Source organism: Rhinolophus sinicus, linkage group LG06 (assembly GCF_036562045.2).
Source record: "Rhinolophus sinicus isolate RSC01 linkage group LG06, ASM3656204v1, whole genome shotgun sequence".
Classification (NCBI taxonomy): Eukaryota; Metazoa; Chordata; class Mammalia; order Chiroptera; family Rhinolophidae; genus Rhinolophus; species Rhinolophus sinicus.
In genome coordinates this window covers 42,080,742-42,102,813 of record NC_133756.1, presented here as the reverse complement: position 1 = coordinate 42,102,813, position 22,072 = coordinate 42,080,742, and the positions used below count along the sequence as shown (strand labels likewise).

At 34.3% G+C, this 22,072-nt stretch overlaps 1 protein-coding gene across 7 annotated transcripts in view; it reads left to right on the top strand.

The window, feature by feature from the left end:
- The window catches only part of ZZZ3 (zinc finger ZZ-type containing 3), a 95,404-nt gene that overhangs the window by 67,126 nt on the left and 6,206 nt on the right, over window positions 1–22,072 (top strand). For 6 of the 7 annotated variants that reach the window (XM_074334971.1, XM_019743340.2, XM_074334969.1 and 3 more), the window contains 9 exons: window positions 6,661–6,799; window positions 9,812–9,959; window positions 10,046–10,161; window positions 10,868–10,939; window positions 11,935–12,036; window positions 12,914–13,009; window positions 14,943–15,095; window positions 19,278–19,412; window positions 21,814–21,914. In XM_074334971.1, the coding sequence (XP_074191072.1) occupies window positions 6,661–6,799; window positions 9,812–9,959; window positions 10,046–10,161; window positions 10,868–10,939; window positions 11,935–12,036; window positions 12,914–13,009; window positions 14,943–15,095; window positions 19,278–19,412; window positions 21,814–21,914 (1,062 nt within the window). The remainder of the gene's footprint in view (window positions 1–6,660; window positions 6,800–9,811; window positions 9,960–10,045; window positions 10,162–10,867; window positions 10,940–11,934; window positions 12,037–12,913; window positions 13,010–14,942; window positions 15,096–19,277; window positions 19,413–21,813; window positions 21,915–22,072) is intronic. The other variant, XM_019743341.2, reaches the window with a different exon arrangement.

The window sequence follows — 22,072 nt, the reverse complement described above, 5'->3', positions numbered from 1 at the left end:
CTTGCTATGGGAAGAGCTGATAAAACCAGGTCTTAGACATAATTCTGTATGAAGAAAACAGTGATTTAATGTTGTATTTCTATATACAATATAAAGTGAGTCCATTTTTAACTCAGGAAGAATGTATGATAGTAAGTGACTAAGGTTGAACAAGTATCTTACAATGCTAGAATGTTTCACTTTGAAAAAAAGCTTTTGCAGTCACTTCCCTGGTCTATTCTTCTCGTTGTATAGCTGAGGAATCTAAGACCTAAGGTTTAATGACTTGAATAAGTCTCCATAGTTAGTTGCTGATAGAGCTGGGACTTGAGCCAGCACTCCTATGTGAGTCTTAAATAAAGTTCTAAAAAAGTAGAAGTGATCTCTAACATTTCTTTCCTAGAAAACTTTCCCTTTAAAAAAAAATTGTGCCATATCTCATGCATATAAGAATAATGAAATATTTACATACAGAGTAATTATGAAATCAAACAACTTATAATTGTTTAACGAGGATGCAGATTAGGAAATACAGTATTGACAGCACTGCAGGAGTCCCCTGTGACAAGTTCCCCCGTCACAGCCCCTTCCTCTTCTTAGAGGTAACCACCATCTTACTTTTGTAAAAAGCTTTCTTTACTATTTTAAAAGCTTTTACCACCTCTGTACATATTCCTAAACAACAAAGTTTACTTTAGTTTTGAACAATACTGCATTGTACTCTTTTGTGATACATTATGTTTTTGACACATTGATGGGTTGATATAAAGAGATGTGGTTTGTCCATTTTCATTTCTATACAGTGTTTCATTGTATACCTATACCACAGTTTTCTATTCTGCTTAGATGGACATTTGGGTTGTTTCCGAGTTTGGGCTGCTGTAAGTATATGTTGCTGTGTATACTCAAGAGTTTCTTGAGCTTCCATACTTGCATATGGGATGTCTGGGTCTTGAGGTATGTGCATTTGCAGCCTTACTATTAATAGTGAATTACACAGGGAGGTATTCTAGTCCACTCTGAGAGGCCTGTTTGCTTTCTGTTCACCTGTATTCCCAGGGTGTAGTCCTTTAAGATCCCAGGCCAAAGCATTGGCTGGTTTCCCAGAGCCTCTACTCTTGGTAGGCCCTAGACTCCAACTTTCATCTTCTACTGTTTTAAGGTATCAGAAGCACTGCTCAGCTTCTCAGTTGCTTCTTCTGGGTCAGTAAATTGTCCTTGGGCAAAAGTGCCCCAAAACATGTTTTAACTTTCTGGTTTCCATCTTCTCGGGGATCTTCACCTGGTAATACCTCATGATTCTGTTAGCTCATCGATGCTTTTAAGAGCTTTTAAATATTTTTTTTCAGCTTGTCTTCAATGAAGGTTTTGTTCAAAATTTGCATAGTCTACCTTTTCAAGAAGTAGAAATAATGTTCCCACTGAACTTTTAGTTTTGTTATATTTTTTAAAATTTGAATTTTCTTCCTTTTCAAAGCTACATACTCAGTTTTTGTAGTTTTCTGCATATTCAGTTTTTGTAGTTTCCTATGCCCTGTAGCTATTTTTAAGCTTGTCTTTAATTGTTATTCTTTGTGTCTTGCTTTCTTACATGGTGGGTAATTTTTAAATGTGAGCTGTTCACTTTCTTTGGAAAATTATTTATTGGTTATCTTTGAGGCCTACAATGAAGATGTATTCCTCCAGAGAAAAGTTGCGTTTTCTTCTGTAGGTATCTTGGTAGGGGTGGGGGTGTTTGTACCAGTCCAAAAAAAAACACTGCTTAAACTATAGTCATGGCTTCAGTTCTTTAGGATACTTAAGTAATAAGATTTGGGACAGCAAATATGTACAAGGACTGTCTTGTGATAATAGCTTTTTATGGTTGAAATTTTTATCTGCTTTTCCCGTTATTTCCAAAGCAACTCTCCTGTGGGATGGAAGTGAGGGGTAGGGTTGCGGCTTGATGGAAGAAGGTCTGTTAGACTACCTGCCTTGGCGACTTTGTCTTCTGTTCCCTGGCCAAGTGAAATAGACAGTTGAGCTCAAGCTTGCATGCTTCAGTACCTGCCCTCAAGGGCAAAGCAGTTTTGTGCTGTTTGACTCTCCCATTTATACCTTCATTTAGCTTTTGGCCTGTTAATAAAAATTCTTAGTATCTTATTGGTGCTTCCATGCTTTTAAAATTAAAAGCACATGGTATTTTTTTAAATTGTTTTTAATTCAGTTGTACTTTCAGTTGTACTTTTAATTTAGTTGTACTTTCAGTACAGGGTTGAGCTTTATACCTAGAAACACAGTATCAGAAGCTGAGAGGTATTAGGTTTTGTCTTAGCACAGAATATCATAAAAAGCTTTTTAATCATACTCTAATGACTTCTGCATTTTTATAGAGAGTAAGTAAAGAGATCATTTGTGAACTATTTATAGAATTACTGAATTTATAGATCCTGTAGTTTCAGTGTTTGAAACCCTTCATGAAGGAAGAGAAAGTATCAATTATACAGTTCCTCTTTCACCAAATAGATAATTTTTTTAATATGTATGCTTCTCACCTAAAAATAATTTCTGTTCAATCATGTATACACCTAATGAACTCAGTTTTTTGCAGAAAGGAGAAATATCACACTTGATTAAAATGATGGCCTAATTAAAGTAGATTGAGGAATCTCCCCCACCCCGATTATTTTACACTGGTAAATTGTTAGGATGGAATTTGTTATTGCTTAAAATGGCCTAATTGTTATTCTTGCGAACCAGTTCACTTTACATAGTTTTGTCCTGTTGAAAATGTAATCTAATATGTATCTTGCTCTTCTTTCTCTTATTTCCGTCTCACAAGTGCATACATGTGTGCATTTGTGTCTTACAGTGGAGTTGAACTAATATATTTATTCTTCCATCACCTTATGTCCTCTAGTTTTTTTCAGTGGATTTAATCAAGGTCAGTATTCATAGGCTAATCAAGCTGCTCATTGCCAGTAGCAAACCATAATGAGTAGCTTCTTTATTACTCAGTTTTTATTTAGGAAAATTATAAAACTCAGAGAAGTTGAAAGAATTATATGATGAGCGTCTGTATGCCCTTTGGCTATATTCAACTTAACATTTTGTGACATTTGTTTCTCCCTGTTTTCCTTTCCCCTCATCCTCCTCCCTGCCCCACATACTATAAAACTTCTCTTTTTGTGGAGTCATTTAAAAGTTGTTGTAGACTCATCACCCTTATGCTTCAGCATGTGTCTCCTAAACACAAGGACATTCTCCTACATAACCTTAAATACCTCGTTTCTCCCTAGCAGTTTGGCATTGATACACTAAAATGATATAATCCACAGTCTAGTTTTCCCTCTGTCCCTTGTTTGTCTCTCCCCCACCATGGGCTGTAATCCAAGATTGCCCCTTACTTTTGGTTGTCATGTCTCTCTATCCTTTCATCTATAGCAGGGACTAGCAGGTTCTTTCTTAAAGGGCCAGATAGCAAATATTTTAGGTTTTGGGGATCAGCTCCACTTTACAACTACTCCACTCTGTCATTGTAGCTAGAAAGCAGCCACAGACATTATGTAAACCAATGAGTGGCTATTTTCCAAATTCTAATAAAACTTTATTTATAAAAATGGGCAAGCCATAGTTTGTAGACCCCTGATCTAGAATAGCTATTTTTTTTTTTTTTTTTTTGTCTTTAATGATACTACCTAATGACTGAAGAATCAGGCCAATTTTTTTGACAGAATGTCCCTCAGCCTGAATTTTAAAAAATGTTTACTCATTAATTTTTAAGATTACAAATGCCATGTAACCTTAAGACTTGTTTTCACGGTAGAAATGGAAAGCTGATTCCTTGAAAAAGATTCTGGTTCTGTTGAAAATAAAATCTTTCCTTCCCTCCCTCCCTCACAGTGTGTGTAATAATAATGCCTAGACATTGAACAATAAAATTAAACTTCTAGATTACTAATTCCTTGGTATTCTCTTCTAGACATCAGGATTTTTACCTATATACTTTTTCATGTAAATGTTTTTTATATTCACAGAAGTGAATAAAAGAATTCAAGAGGACTTGGATAATGAAAGGTCGTAAAAACATATATAGACTTGAAGAGTCTCACCAGCCCAGGAAGAGTACATTGGTCACGTCCTCCATTGATTTGGATTAAAGTTGGAGTTTTCTTTTTAATTCATTGTGCAGAATTTCAAATATACGAAACGTAGACAGGCTAGTATGATGGACCCTCCCACCCAACAACATGGCCTATCCTGTCCCATTCACTCCCATCCAATTCCTTTTCTATTCTCTGGTGTAATTGTAGGTCCCTATTATACATAAGCTCTGTGCCTGATTTGTCTTGATAATTGCTAAAGCTTTTACAATAGTGCCTTGTTCTCTTAGTAAATAATCAGTGAGTGAGTGAACAAATGAATATACCTGTATCAGCTTCCAGTACTTTGCTTTAGAAGTAAAATGGGTAGGTGGGATTGAAAATAGATTTGTATGTATCATACTGGTTTTTTTTTTTCCATGCCAACCCAGTTTTTTAATGATTCCTTCCATTTCTGTATAAGGATGTATATGGTAATCTTATCTTACTGGTAAAATCTCTGGGTACTCTAGGAAATAATTCAAATTAGCTAAGCCAGAAGACTTGAATTCACTATTTTATTATAGTCCTCTCACTTATTCTGGACTCTTAAGTCTTTATCAATATTTATCTTAGGACTTTCAGTCTGGTAAAGCAGAAGTGGCACTTATCTTGACTTAAGAAAAGCAAAATAGGAGTTGAAGAGTTATACTTTCTTTGTCATCTCTCTTGGAATTTCTTTAAAGTCAGAATTATTGTAGAATAATTTACTTACAATAAAACTTGTTTAAATTTATTGGCTTCAGATAGAGGCCTTTCTTCCCAGTGTCATTAACTGACTGTGGCACTTTTTTCAAGCCTCTGCTTGTTTTTTCTGTAAGTCTATTCTTTCTAATGGTTATTATGCTTCAGCAGTTGCTGGAAGTTTAACACTCACAATCATTTTCATATTGATGATACAGAAGTGTGCAACTCTTATTTGAAATGGTCAATCATCGAGATACTATGACAAAAAGTCTTTGGTAATTTAGCTAGGAATTTGGAGGTGAGATGTGGCAGTTAGGAGTATTGTAGATAGGGTAGGTAGGTTGCTCAGCTCACTGTCATCACCCTAAGCCTGAGCCTGGGTGAGCCTGCTTGGTAGAAACCACCAGCACAGCCAGGGATTGTACACTCCATACACCTCAAAGCAAACAGGCTCAGTTCAAAGCGAGTTTAGACTTAACCTCTGTGATTTATCCAGGAGTGACTAAAGTACAGCCCTTGCTTTCCAACTCAGTTCTAACGTTTAAATGTGTCTCTAGCTTGAGAGGAGTCTTACCCTTCAGCATTAGCAGTTTTTACCTTAATTATTAAACATTCCATCAACAATTAGTTAACAAGGGACTTGAGAACAAGAATAAGACACGTTTTAGGCAGGGAGCTGAGAAAGTGTTCTGATAATGTTGGCAGTTACGCTATGCGAAGCTCAAAATTGTGTTTGTTTAACCTTTGAAACTTCTGCTGAGTTTGCTGACTTCTGACCTTAAAAAGATTCAATATAACTTTTGATTGCACAGAACATCCGTGTTTTCATTTGTTCATTCAAAAAATATTTATTGTGCATCTATATGCTGGGAAGTGTGCTGCACACTGGATAAACAAAAGAATGAACTTTTCAGATGTTTGCCATTATGGAGTTTACAGTCTGCTGGGAAACAATGAAATTGTTTTGAAGCCATAAAGAAAAATTATGCTCTACTACTTACTACTTTAAGGACATAACCACTTATTTTGAAGTGAATTTAGAGTGACTTGTTCTTGATTCGTTTTGCAAAGTGTATTTGAGCATTTAGGGCTTTTGAGTCAACATGTTTACATATGTGTAGCAATATGTGAAATTTGACATTAGAGAGGCAGGACAATTTGAACCACAGGGTGGGGTGGGGTGGGGTGGAGGAAATTACTTAGTATGCATGTACCATAGAGAGATTTCAGGATAATGACACATAGTAGATTTGTGTGGGTAAAATTATATGTTAGCTGTGCTAAATGGACTTTTGTAGGTAAGAAAGTAAAACATGTTTTTAAGGCCTATCTGCTTTAAAAATGTTCAATTCTTAAGAATTGACAGAAAAGTAAACTTCCTCTAGAATGGAATTATAATAGATTAAATGAGAATCATGGTGCCTAAGATCATATCAAATTATGTGAGTTTCCTGTAATTCTGCACAAGAAAATGTACCTCAGATTCCTTATTCCATTAGAGTACAACAAAGGGGCTGAATTTGGTGATTCTTCCTAATGCTAAACTTACGGTTTTAATTTTTATTTATTTAGCAATTTCTTGATGACTTTGATTGTTGGAAAGTCAAGGTGCTTTCTTATTTTCTGTGCTTGTTCAGCTTCAAGAATTAAAAAATGGGGCAATAAGGCTTTGCTTTCTCTAACTGATATTTTCTGACTAGGTACTTCGTAACTCAGGAAGACTCATTTATTCCCAGTAATATGTTTTACTAAACTCTTTCAGGTAACTTTAAAAAGACTGTGTGACTTAATAATAGATCATGGCTTGAACTCAGTTTTTATTTGTTTTTGTTACTAGAAAGTTTTAGTGAGGTATTTTTCTTTGTCTCTGTAGCTATCAGAGACTGTTACAGACGATTGCTGTACTCGAGGCTCAGCGTTCTCAAGCAGTCCAGGACCTTGAAAGTTTAGGCAGACACCAGAGAGAAGCACTAAAAAATCCCATTGGATTTGTGGAGAAACTCCAGAAGAAGGTATATATTGAACACGTTAAAAGATTTATTGAGCTATATTTGGTAATAACTTTTTTTTTTTACTATGGGTATATGCTTTTTAAAATGTTTAAATTTTTTTCCTTCTATATAACTAACCATACTACTGAAGGCAGGATTCTGCCTTCCTTTACCCCCACCAAACACGTAAAATATACCTCAGTGACAATAGCTAGGAGCTTGATTTGAATGTTCGTACAGGAACTTGATGTCCTGTTCCCTAGCCAGTTATATCATCTTTTCCTGTTGCCTTTCCCATCTTAGAGTGTTTTTCCTCTTCTCCTTTCCTGACTTCAGGATTAGTGAAGCTAAAAGAAAAAATAGTTCAGGATTTATTAATGAGTTCATTTTGTAGTTAACTTTTGTAACTCTCAACATAGAAAACAATGGTGATAAAAACAAGTCAATGAGGAGGAAGTGAGGTATAAATTTTACTTAATTTGAAATGTCATTTATTTTAGTGTAAAACTTTCATACAGTTTTCTGTTTTCCGTAAAACAGAACTTTCATATTTAATAGTTAACCATTTGAAAGTAATTAATGTTTTTATAATGACTTTTTGGTATATGAATATGGAGATAATTTAAATGTGCATTTATGCCACAGTATGTGTCCTGAATTAGGGATCCACTAATTGTTCATTAAATTTCAGAGACATAATATTAATAATCACCATTGTGTGAAAAGAATAAAACTGAAAAACTATGAAAAAGAAATCTCTTCTTTACCCTAAAAAACAAAAACCTAACCTATATAGTTTGGCAACTTGAGTGTAGTTGTGAATTACCAGTTTTTAATGAATCACAAAAGTTGTCTACCATGTGTTGAGGGAACAACCCTGGAGACTCTGTTTCATTAGGTGTATTAATTTATTGTTTGGATTTTTCTAGCTATAATATTTACTTGGCAAATACTCCTTTCTCTCCATGCTTTAAGAACATTGAATATCGTAATAGATGTAGAATCCACATATCGATGTGTTAAAACTTTTATTTTCTAGAACCCTATTGTATCCTCCCTATTTATAGTGGGCCCACTTAGGTGTTTATTGATTTCTGTATTATAGTTATTAATCAGTTTGCTGGCGCAAGAAGATATCGTACTTACAAGGGTTACTGACAATGGATCCAACTAAAGCAGATGGTGTTAGAAAAGTAAATATTAATAAAAAATTTACTGACCCTAATTTTATTCATGTTCCTGGGTAGGCAGAAAGATACAGTTAGGCACATTTACTAGATTTATGGGCAGTTGGCTATTTGCTGGTTCTCCATTTCCAGGTTTAGTTTAGAATTGAATTTCGTTCACTTTTATCTCAGAAATAGAAGTGATGTTGACCATCTTAAGAATTTTTACAAAAATGTATGGATGTACATTAAAATCAGATACTTCAGTAACCATGAAAGACTTAGATTCCTTGGAGAAAAAATTTTTTCTACAGGATTTACTTCGGAAGTTTGATTCTTTCATTTTTTTGTTTACTCATGTGTACTTAATTTGCCTGTCTTCTTTAGGTTTACCATATTAGTTAAGTTGTTCACATGTAATCTGCTTGTTTTAGTGGACATCTAGAAACTCCTCATTAAAATTGAGGAAACTTGTGGTATGTATTAGTATATAGAATGCAGGGAACATTTATGGCTTGTTTAGCCATAAATGGCACATTAGCTTTCTTTGATATTACTATCATTACTTTAAAAGACACTCTAATTTTGCAAACGTTGAGCCTTAGATTTATATGTACTATTATGATAATAATGGTGATAATGTAATATGTCATAAGCAAAATAAAAATTAAGAATTCTTGGGATGGCCGGATGGCTCAGTTGGTTGGAACGTGAGCTCTGAGTGGCATGGTTGCTAGTTTGATTCCCACATGGGCCAGTGAGCTGCGCCCTCCACAACTAGATTGAAGGACAACAACTTTGGAACTGATGGGCCCTGGAGAAACACACTGTACCCCAATATTCTCCAATAAAAATTAAAAATTTTTTTTTTAAATTTAAGAATTCTGTGTCGCAAAGTAGATTTTGCTTGACAGTTTCATAATTTATGACCTGATTTTTTTCCCTCAACATTTTATTATGAGAAATGTTAAGTACATAGAAAAGTTGAAAGTATTATGTAGTTAACACACACATATTCCCTAGATTCTACAATTATCATTTTACCCTATTGGTTTTATCATATATCAGTTCTTCTATCCATCATTCCATCTTACTTCAAGATGGAATGAATTTGATGCATTTCAAAGTTGGAGACTAACTTCATACTAAAACACTTCAGAATGCATATAGTTAACTAAAATTCTTTTTAAAACTTTTTTAAGGTGAAATTTACATACAATGAAATTCACTAATCCTGACTGTATGCTCTGTGAGTACTGACAAATGCATTCATCTTTGTAACCCAAACCCCTATGAAAAGATATTATTCACAAAATGACCTGGTTTTAATAATTATGACTACTAATGACTTCTCTAAAGGTGGTTGGTAAAGTAACTGAAGTCCAAATAATTAAAGGTGTAGTTGTGATTATTAAGATGTCATAATTTTTTTATGTGTTAAATATATTGTGAAAACAATTCATTGTTTTATGACTAAGTCATGAACATGGGCGTACATTTGAAATGAATTATTTGTGTCAAGTCTTATCTGTTGCTGTCACATTTCTATGCTCTTAGACATAAAAACCTTTCTTTGCTTTTTATGTTTAAAGTGTGTTAGTGATAAAGTACAATATATCTATTTAGTTTAGCTTTAGAGATCTAAATATAGTGTTTCTGTTTTGTTCAATTGATTATTCCTTTACTTGCTATTGTCTTTACCATTTAATATTTAGACTATATTATTTTAACTGTATGAGATACTGGATTTAAAGTGACTAGAAAGGCCCAGTTGATGATTATTTGGACTTGGAGTCATCCGAAAATTTGGCTATGGTGATGATTTCTTGAATTAAATTTAGACTGTCACTTTATTTTTTTTTTCCAGGCTGATATAGGGCTTCCATATCCACAGAGAGTTGTTCAGTTGCCCGAGATTGTATGGGACCAATATACCAATAGCCTTGGGAACTTTGAAAGAGAATTTAAAAATCGTAAAAGACATACTAGGAGAGTTAAGCTAGTTTTTGATAAAGGTAAGAAATTATATGATAAGAATTTAAGTAGAGAACTATCTGGCGAAGTCTTGCTTTAATAATCCTATACATGATCTTCTTTTTAGTAGGGTTACCTGCTAGACCAAAAAGTCCTTCAGATCCTAAGAAGGATGGAGAGTCCTTTTCGTACTCTATGTTGCCTTTGAGTGATGGTCCAGAAGGTTCAAACAGTCGTCCTCAAGTAAGCAGTATAAAATGCTGGAGTAGGAAAATTTGAATTGTAGAAATATTTTAACACTTTGCTGATTTGTATTCTTAAAATTTGAGCAGTCTTTCACTGAATGTAGCCAGGACATAAACTGAAGTTAAGAGAAACCTGGGTTGGAATCCCAACTCGAACACTTACTGGCTGTGGGAACTCCAGATGTCGTTTACATTAAAGTCTCCAAGCTACAATTTCCTCCTATATAACATGAGACTAATATTAACCTACATTATAGAGTTGTTGTAAGGATTAAGTGAGTAATACATGTACATGCCTAGTACAGTGCCTGACAAATAGTTTTTCTAAAAACAAGAGCTTTTTGTGTGTAGTAGAATGGAACCAGGATTTGAATTCCCGACCTTGCCACTGTTAGTTAGATGAAGCTCAACAGACATGTGGGTTCTGAATGGAAAACTAACATTTCCTTGAGAACATTTCCTTTTCTTTAAAATGAAGTTGCTGTCATCTGTATCACAGGATTGCTAGGAGTATAAAACCAAATGAAACAGAGGAATGTGAAAACATTTTGTAAACAATAAAACATAATATACACATTAAAAAAATAAATTTACCAAAATATTTTGAAATTAGTAAAAAATTCTACCACTTGTGTGTTATTTGGCTATATCAAAGAGTAGTCTTTGTTATTTTCTCTTTGACAAAAGCCTTGTTTTATATGCAGATGATAAGAGGGCGCCTGTGTGATGATACCAAACCTGAAACATTTAACCAGTTGTGGACTGTTGAAGAACAGGTAATAGATATTTCTACATTGTGTAGGTTAGAAAAAAGTTAAAAAGTGAACATTAGCGTCAGTATTATAATTGTATATTTTTGTATATAATCCCTCTTAACCATGAATTTAAAATATTTAAACTTACTTTTGTATACCTTTTTGCACACTTCAAGAATTTGTGATTTTGAGACTATATGAAATCCTGTTTGGGGATGATTTTTAAAGAAGGAACCTGGGTTTTGAGAGGAGGATTGAAAAAGGTAATGAAATGGATGGAATAAAGTCTTTTTAATGCAGTTTGGGGAGAGAGATAAACTTGGGGCCAACTATAACTGTGCCTCAAAGTTAATTCTTGTTTTCATTGTGGAGGAGAGCTGACAGGGTCAGGTCAGAATGTTCTGTCACACTTTGGCATATAGCTGGGATTGTTTGTGGATAAAATGTGAGATACAGCTCTATCTCATAGGATGATTAACCCCACAGCTGCAATGAGTTTATTAAAAGCTTAAGAATCTTTATTTCAATCATGCTGATTATTCTGCATCTTTAGGACTTGTTGAAAAATTTAGGAAACAGGTCAGAATATTAAAATTAAATATTTGAATGGAGGACCACACATAAGAGGGAAAAGCCTCTTAGTGGTCTCTTTAAATCCAAATGAATTTATATGTTTTTGTTAAATCTATAGAAGCAAGTCTAAACGTAGTCTAGCAAAAGAAGATGGTCAAGTGGAAATCACCAAGATGTGTAAAATATTAATTAAATTTTTTTGTGCTGTCTTTTTACTGAAGTGAATAGAAAATTTTTATAGGGTCTTCTGTAGGTTTATTCTCTAATCTCATTTTTCTCTAGGAAGTCTTTTAAGTTGCTTACTAGAAATATTTTCTCCCATGAGGATTTCTAGAACCTAACCACCAAAGTTAGGGAGGGAGGATTATAATTTAAGATGGAATGTAAACATATTTAGAAACTCAGTATTAAACTTTCTTAACTTTGGTCTTGGTCTGGCTTAGAAAAAGCTTGAACAGCTACTCCTGAAATACCCTCCTGAAGAAGTAGAATCTCGACGCTGGCAGAAGATAGCTGATGAACTGGGCAATAGGACAGCAAAACAGGTAATTGAGGACATGGCCCCATATTGTTGGCATGTTTATGATAGTTTTTTTAATGAAGGATAGTGCAACTGACATCAGCAGATCAGCATCATTTTTAGCTACAGAGTGCTATACAGTATGTAGGGTTTTTTTATATTAGCGTTGTATATTTTTGTGTTGATTTCAGACAACTTGAGATAATTCTGCTTTGGATTATTATTACTAAATACTGAAAAAATAAAAATGTAATGGACTTCGTGTCTCTCGAATGCTTAATGAGTGCACCAGTTATGTACTTTTTTATTAGATTGTGCTAATATATTTGTGACATTGCCTTAGTCATTATTCCTGGTTGTCTCTCTAAAAAAAAATAAATCTAGCAGTTTTCTCCTTAATGTTTCCATCGATATTAATAGTTGTGTTTTTATGTTACAAGTACAAGCACTCATTAAGTTGAAAATATGTATTTAGCTTTGGAATCAAACAATTTTATTTTAATGACTTTGTATTTTTTGTCTAGAATTTAAAATATGTCTTTGGTGGCAGTTTAAAATTATTTCTAGGTTTATGATAAATTTTAAATTGTTAGCATTCCTTTAGATACACATATATTTTAATTTTTAAAAACTAGTATTACACACTTGTATGCTCATGGGAAAGATCCGTAGAACAGGAATAAATGAGGGTGTGAGATAGAATGAATAACTGTAGCATATTTAGCAGTGAACCCTGAATTTGACAGTTCCTTGGGACCTGCCTTACCTGCTTTCAGGAGACTTATATTCTAGTGGAAAATATATACACTTAGATTTATACATTTCAACATGGTGCAGTAAGAAAAGTATTCAGGTATTGCATGTCTTGATATTATGTTAAAAGGATTGTCGTGTTTCCTTAGGTTGCCAGCCGAGTGCAGAAGTATTTCATAAAGCTAACTAAAGCTGGCATTCCTGTCCCAGGCAGAACACCAAACTTATATATATACTCCAAAAAGGTAAAGAGAAAATAGATGAAAATAGATCTTAGATTAAACTCATCAAAGTCAGAACTGCTGTGTGTGAAATCGTAATATGTTTATCAGAACAGAATTATTTTATTTTTAAAATTCAACTCGAAGCATTTTGTTACATTGGGTGTAAACACAGGGTAGGATTCCATTATTGCTACTCAGTGAAATTCAGTGGGCTTTAATGACGTTTGTTTGTTTTCTTAGGAGTGGGTTAATTTTATGTGAATGAGTACTACTACAGATTTTAGATTGACTGCATATAAGAAAGTCCTTTGTGAAGACATAATTAGTGTATTTTTATAGATATGCTACATAAATCCAAGAATAAAAATGTTTGTTAAGATATTTTATTTAATCCTCACTATAATTCTAGAAATATAAGTAATATTATCACCTTAACTTATTTCTTACTATTGAATGCTTTGGGCCAGGTACTGTTCTGCAATCACTTTATAGATGAGAAAACTAGGCCTTAAAATATGTTGAGTAAATTGTCTGGTCACATACCTAGTAAGTCCAGGAACCACTGATCCTCTGATTCTGATCCCAAGTCATTTCCACTATTCTCTGTTGGTCCCCTTCCTACAGAGAACACTGCAACAAATTGTAGCCAGTTTTCTGCTTTAATTGCAAAAAAGTAAAGCACATAATTGGCCTTTTTTCATTTCCTTAGTAAATCATCCTGGTACTTCTCCACTTCTGCTATCCTTCACATAAAGAGAAGCTAAAAGTATGTCTTCGTGCTATTACCCTTCCTTATTGAAGCTAACTATTTTACATTAAGAATATTGTCTGTAAATTCCATGTTTTACAAGCTTTGTTTTTCACTCGTTTTACCAAGCTTTGGAAGCTTGTTTTAATTTGTCAGTTATTTTAAATATTTTGGACTTTGTTTTCCCACAAATACAGCATTATCTCTTTTAGGTATGTGGAGTTCATCCTATAACTTTGGAGTGTTGGAATGTTGATAACCAGCGTTCAACTTAATAGCTCTAATTTTTATGGTTAGTTTCTAAGTTAACTTGAGATGTGTTGTGCACCTTACATTTTCAAAGCTAAGAGTAGATGATGATGATAAAAGGAACACTCCAAGCCTAAATGTGTTCCTTCCTTCTGGTGCACTGAAATTTAAGCTAACAGACATTTTGACTGTAGAGCTCTAGCCAGCCGTAGACACAGTGATGCCTTGGCCATGGTTAGAGTTTGAATTTTGAAACAGATAAAACACTGGTTTTCCAAGTAGCTGAGGTTGTTCTTTGTGGCTGTGCTGTCGACGCAGAGAGGCAGTCTGCACACAGGCTGAGAGTGAGGGCTTTGGCACCGCACGGGCCTACTGTGTAATACTGGTCCTGCCACCACCTCACTGCAGCACCCTGAACAAGAAACGTAACCTCCCCATGCCTCCCATTTCTTCATCTTTAAATTAAAGGTGATAATAACTACTTTATAGGAATGTTGTGAGGATTAAATGACATTGCCATAGAATAAGCAGTCAATCAGTGTTAGGTACCATTTTCAAACATTCATCATGTTGTGGAAATCTTCCTTTTACTTGATAGTTTTATATCTGGCTTAGACTACTTATCTTCCCCAGATCTTCTATAAGATGACTATAATAGCAGTGCAGTATTTGAAGGCCAAGAGTATGAGAAATGCTGTTCATAACCAATGTAAGCTAATGAGCATATGGTCCATTGTATCGTTTTTGGGGTATTTCCCGTACATTTTTTTCTTTTAAGGCTAGTTGTACTTTAAAAATCCAGATAACATAGAATAAACAGCCTCATAAGACTATGCTGACAGATAGAGGTGAAATCCTTCTAATAGATAGACTTGCAGGAAGTAACATTATATTTTTATCTTCTTGATCTTTTAATGTTTTTCCACTGTTCAATTGAAAATTTGTTTTCTCACTTAGTCTTCAACAAGCAGACGCCAGCACCCCCTTAATAAGCATCTCTTTAAACCTTCCACTTTCATGACTTCCCACGAACCACCAGTGTACATGGATGAAGATGATGACCGATCTTGTTTTCATAGTCACATGAACAGTGCTATTGAGGAGGCATCAGTAAGTTACCTGTTTATTCTACATATATGTATGCTTATCAATGTAGTATACAGATTAGGGTACAGAATGAGAGCACCAGGATTTTCTAGTTATTCCTACTCTTCAGAGAATGTTGGTTTCATTTCTTTATATTAACAAGTCAAATTTATGGGTTTTTTAATATGTTTAAAAAAAATTTTATTAAATTTTCAAACATACATAAAAATAGAGAGAATAGTATAATAAATCCATATGCACCCAACATCCAACTTCAACAGTTACCCATTTGTGGCAACCTTGTTTTCATCTGTGCTTCCTACCCATCCCAACTTTGTCAGATTATTTTGGAGCAAGTCCCAGACATTACATAATATCGTTATCATTTTTGTAAAAGGTAATTTTTTATATAATCAAATATGCAATCCACATTTCCCCAATCATAAATTGAAATAGATTTTCTCCTTCTTTTCCTCCCTCCTTCCTTTTTTTGTTGCTGTTAAAAAACTGGGTCAGTCAGTAGATGACTGGAATAAGAAACTGTGGTGCATTTATACAATGGAGTATTACTTGGCCATAAAGAAGAATGAAATCTTACCATTTGCAACGATATGGATGGACCCAGAGAAGATTATGCTAAGTGAAATAAGTCAGACGGAGAAAGACAAATACCATATAATCTCACTTATATGTGGAATCTAAAGAATAGAATAAATGAAGAAACTAATCAGAAACAGTCTCAGAGCTACAGAGAAAAATCTGAGGGTTGCTAGATGGGAGGGGGTCAGGATGAAGGAGAAGGTGAGGGGATTAGAAAACAATCAGTAAGCACAAAATTGCCACGGGGATACAAAAGACAGATTGGGGACTATAATCAATAATGTAAAGATTTTGTAGGGTATCCGATGGACACTTGTCTTATTAGGAAGATCACTTCACGGACGATGTAGATTCCTGACCACTGCACTGTACACCTGAAGCTGAAGCTGAATTATAATGAATGTCAACTATAATTTTACATATATATAATATATTCACAGGATGCAGAGTACAGCATAAGGAATAAAGTCCGTGGAACTGTAACTGCTATATGCAATGTCAGAGGGGTAGTAGATTGGGGGAGAGGGGTTATCACTTTGTGAGGCATGTAAATGTCTTAACTATTACATTGTTTTGTACACCTGAAACTAATAATAAAAAAAAATGAGGATTAGTAAAAACAAAATTTTAAAAACAAAAAAACAAACTTTAAACTACCCCAAATTAACCATTGTTAATACTGCTGAATATATCTTTTCAGAATGCTTTCATTTGGGGTATATACTAGGTAAATATATAATTACTATGTTCAAGAAAACAAAAAAACCTGGGTCATTTGTCTTATAGAATTTACCACTGTGTGAATTTTATTGTTTGCATCTCCTTGGTGTCATTTAACCTATTTCTCTGTTTCCTGAATTTCCTGTAAATTGATAGTAGGTCTAGATAATTGATCACATTCAGATTTGTTTGTTTGTTTGTTAGGGTGGGCAGGACTGTTTTGTGTATACTTTTCATCAGTCTGGTCATCTCTCTTTTTTTTTGATATAGCAGCCATTGATCATTGCGTAGGCCCATTAATACATTAGATGTTATAAAATAGTGATATTCTTTCATTTCTTCATTTATTTGATAGAATAGTCTATAAAGTAAAACATACAAAGGATGTATTCCAAGACCTTCAGTGGGTGCCCGAAACCACGGATAGTACCAAATTCTATATATACACTTGTTTTTTCTGTACATACATACCTATGATAAAGTTTAATTTATAAGTTAGGCAGTTTCACAGACAGAAGATTTGTTCTTCAGAACTCTTCACAGCTTGCAAAACTGAAACTATATCCATTAAACAACATCTCCCCATTTCCTCCTTTTAGTCCCTGGCAACTGCCATTCTACTTTATGTCTCTATGAATTTGACTATTCTAGGTATGTCAAAGAGATGAAATCATATAGTTTTTGTCTTTCCGTGATTGGCTTATATCACTTAGAATATGTCTCCAAGGTTCATATATCTAGTAACGTGTCATAATCTCCTTCCTTTTTAAGGCTGAATAATATTCCATTGTATACACACACCACATTTTGTTTATCCATTCATATGTCAGTGGACACTTGTGTTGCTTCCACCTTTGGACTAATGCTAATGCTGCTATAAACATGAGTGTATAAATACCTATTCGAGTTCCTGCTTTCGGTTGTTTTGGATATATACCCATAAGTGGAATTGCTGGGTCATAGGGAAATTCTGTATTCAATTTTTGAGGAACCAACATCCTGTTTTCCATACTGGCTGCACTATTTTACATTCTCACCAAGAGTGCACAAGTTATTTCCATTTCCCTACATCCTTGCCAACACTTGTTATTTAGTGTTTTTTTCTTTTGATAATAACCACCCTAATGGATGTGAGGTAATTTAGCTTTTCTTAATCTTAGTCTTGTTGACCAAATTTACTAATATCCTTAGACTTAAAATGTAAATTTAAAAATTTAGCAGTTTGTGCTTTGTATTTCTTAAAATAGCTGAATTTAGTAAATTTCACTATAAAATTTTTTACTATATTACCGTGTTTCCCCGAAAATAAGACTTAGCCGGACAAACAGCTCTAAAGCGTCTTTTGGAGCAAAAATTAGTATAAGACCCAGTCTTATTTTACTATAAGACTGAGTATAACATAATTAATATAATTAATATATTATAACATACATAATGCAATATAATATAATATTGTATTATACCAGATCTTATATTATAGTAAAATAAGACCGGGTCTTGTATTAATTTTTGCTCCAAAAGACGCATTAGAGCTGATTGTCCGGCTAGGTCTTATTTTGGGGGAAATGGTATTTAATTATTTAGTTCACATCATATTTATTAGTGTTATGTGTTTATTAGATTACTTATGTTGTCTTTCTCAGTGGTGATATAGGAAGGCAGTAACTGTTATTTAGTACCTTTCGTTGGCAAGAATTTGAAACAAATGAAAGATGGTGGGAGATAAGGAGGTGGAGTGTGAGATTGTAAAAATTCGTTTATCTAACTGAGGACTTTGGACCGGATGCTATAGACAGTGGGAGATTTTAAGTAAGGGTGGGAGCAGAGGAAAGAAGAAAGGATACTACAGAGGACCTATTTGAGAGCAAATTAGGAAGTATTAAGTAGTGACAGAATTTGTTGGATTAGATACAAGACAGTGAAAAATTGAGGCTAACTCTTTGATTTAGGCTTTGGGCTGCTGAATGTAAAGAGTTAGAGAGTCAGACAAATCTGGGTTCAAATCATCAGTCTGCACAACTAATTAGCTATGTGACCTTGGGCAAATGTTCTAATTTCTATAAGTGTCAGTTTCTTTGAGTTAAAATAAACATAGTAGTTAATAATACCTAGGGGCAAGGGTTGTGTTGTCCAGGATTGGGAATTGGTAGAACTAAGGGTAAGTGAATTGGGGATGCTGTTAAGAGTGATATGGAAATTTGTGACCAGGGATCAGTCATGAGGTAGCAAAGGAAAGAAATGGATTCTGGGTGACAGAGCACAAATAAATTGGAAGAATAGGGAGCAGTTAGTGTTTCATCTGTCAATTTCAACTTCGTACATTTATATGGTTTTTGTTATTCATTTATTTTGGATTCTAAGTAATCATCTTTGTAACTTATTTCATCCCCTTGAGTAAGAAAGGAATGTACTCCCTTGATCATTACGAGTACAGAGCAGAAAACAAAGCAGAGATTGGTCTGCTTGTTGTTAAGAAAGTGTCATATTTACCTGAGGAAGCATAAAAATCTGTTAGACTGGAGAAGAGGAACTTCCTGCAGATCAGAGAGAAGTAGATTATAAAGAGTTTCTCCAGAAGCCATGAAGTTGTCAGCATGGGGTGAGTCTGCATTACTGTGTGACAGGTGGAGTCATGCCTATTCTTCTGGTGCTTCCATTATGAGGTAGCCTACTACAGTTCAGCATTACTGTTGCATTAAGAAGCCCTCCAAAAGTATCCGTCTGAAATATTGCTAATAGTGCTAATATTCTGTGAGCTTTATAATGTATCTTAAAAGTGAAAAATGCCTTGTCGATACAAAAATATTCTATATCACTATTTCTTAGATTTAGTTCATTTTAATTATCAAACTAAAATTTTGTTTTGTGTTTTCTTCTTTTCAATAGGATGAAGAGAGTATTCCTATCATGTATAGGAATTTACCTGAATATAAGGAACTATTACAATTTAAAAAGTTGAAGAAGCAGAAACTTCAGCAAATGCAAGCTGAAAGTGGATTTGTACAACACGTGGGCTTCAAGGTAAATTCTACTTAATCTTACTATTTATTTAATTTTTGAAAGTGTGATAAGAGATATTTAAGGTGATTTTGGAGCTTTAAAATCCACAGCTTCCAAGCATACAGGTAAAAGTATGTTTACCTCTCGTCCTGTGTATTTATACAAAGTAATGTGCCACAATTACTGATGTCAAGAGGTTTATGATTCAGGAGAGAGAAGACAAACATACAGGCAGGTATCTTATACTTTGAGGTAAAATATGAGATGAAAAGTTGTTATCTAGCTGTATCTCTGTCTCCCAGCTTTACTGAGACATAATTGACAAATAAAAATTGTATATAGTTAAGATGTCAAAAAAATCACCTCACATAGTTACCATTTTTTGTGTGTGTGGTGAGAACACTTAAGGTATACTCTCAGCAAATTTCAAGTTTTGCATGCTTGAAAATTAACTATAAATCACCATGCTGTACATTAGATCTCTGGAACTTATGTATCTTATAATTGAAAGTTTGTACACTTTGACCAACTTCTCCTATCCCCCAGCCCCTGGCAACCACCATTCTTCTCTCTGCTTGTCTGAGTTTGACTTTTTTCGATTCTGCCTATAAGTGAAATCATACAGCATGTGTCTTTCTGTGTTGGGCTTATTTCAATTTACATAGTGTCCTCTAGGTTCATCCATGTTGTCCCACATGGCAGGATTTCATAATGCTCCATTTTGTGTGTGTGTGTGTCACATTGTCTTTTTCCATTTATCCCTGGATCTATTTCTCTTTTTGTTGCTGTTGTTCATGAATCAGAAAAATGTTTTTCCCGTTCAGATTCAATTATCTCTCCTCTTTTTTGAGAGGCTGGCAGAAGTACATTTATTCAAATACCCATTATGTTAGGTACTTGCTAAGTGCCAGGGATTCCAAAGTAAACAAGACAGACTCAGTTCTTGCCCTTATTCTGTTTTTACCTCATAAGGAATTAGAGAAATTAAATAAGTAAAATAGTTGAGTCTGAGTAGAGTGCTTACTGCTGAGTAGTGAGAGGCTATTGAGGTGCCTTGGAAATTTTGCTAAGGAGTTTATACCATCCAAAAGATTGGGGATTTTAAGTAGAGAATAACATGAAATTTACATTTCAGAAAGATCATTCTTAAACTGTTAGTATTGATAACCTTTAGGACGGCAGTGGTTTTAGAGTAGATAACTATTGTATTCTGACTACCATGTTGCTAATTTTTTTAAAACAATAATCATGTATGTTATTTATGTAATTGAAAAAAACTAAGGAAAGGAGAAAAAGATAATTCTGGCTTTAGTATGCAGATGGAAAGGAAGAAAGCAAGCTGGAACCGGGGAGACTGGATTAGAGATTTGTTTGGTAATTTACGCAAAGGATGAGAATGTCCTGAATTTGGCTGCGTAAATAGAGATTGACAGATTTGAGAACACTTTAGGCATTAGAATTGACTGTATTTGACGGGATTGGAGGAAGTAATAATGAGACCATGAACTATCGATTTGCTGGTAGTGGTATACATAAAAATACAGATGTGTGCTGTGACTGATAAATTGAAATTTAAAACAAAATTTTTATACCTCTGGTTTTCTGGCATAGTCATTAGGCAGAATATATTAAATGATTTTTTCCTCTTGATCTTTCAGTGACCCTTCTTTTCTATTAGAGATTGTCCTAATTGACAGCTGTGGCCTTTCAAGAGGAAACTCTCTTCACTTCTTATAGTTTTACTGCAAGACCCAGCTGTGGCTTGTTGGCCAGTCTGTCAGCCACTCTAGTTGGCCTGATGATCAAAGAAACCAAAAATGAGGTTTGCTTTGATTTCCAGAATTGCACAGAATACATTGAGGGCTACCACAATGCCACCACACTGAGAAAAAGCTAGATCTGTCTTTTCTTCATGATGGGCATTGGTTATTAGGAGGCTTCAGGCTTTGGAGAATAATTCAGTAAGGTAAAAGTTTAGAAAGGATTTTTTGTTTACCTGGGTTTTGTTAGGTACAGTAGCCTGTTAAATAGTTTTGTAACATATGGTATTAAGTCAGTGGTTCTCAGTCACAGTCATTGTACACTGGTGTGTGAGGTACCTTTCCAGTAAATAGTTACTAATAATCAAATGCCCAACTTTGTAGATGATTTTCTTAAAATTTTTTAAAAGAATTAAAGCATGCTAATGTTACATCTTCTAATGTCCCTCTCACCCACGTGTAGCTTGATCTTGAATGGATGGAATTTCAGCTAGTTTGCTAGAAATTGTACCTAACTTAGAACCATTTTTGTGTTAGATCACTGTGTAGTGCATGGGGAGAGAGAGGAAGGGGTATCAGTGTACACACATCATGTGTTTTCCAGCAGGAAAAAACAAAGGTTTGGAAACAATACAGCTTAATACTCTTTTTCTCTTTCATAGTGTGATAACTGTGGCATAGAACCTATCCAGGGGATTCGGTGGCATTGCCAGGATTGTCCTCCAGAAATGTCTTTGGATTTTTGTGATTCTTGTTCAGACTGGTAAGCGTATTTCTTCATTGTAGATCTTAAATTTTGACAAGTGAAGAATTTCTCAGCCTCTAGTAGATTTGATTTCCAAATTACTTAGAAAATCACACTTCGTGAATTAAATGTTGTTGTTCTAGGCAGTTAAGGAATTTTCCTTAATCATCGTATGT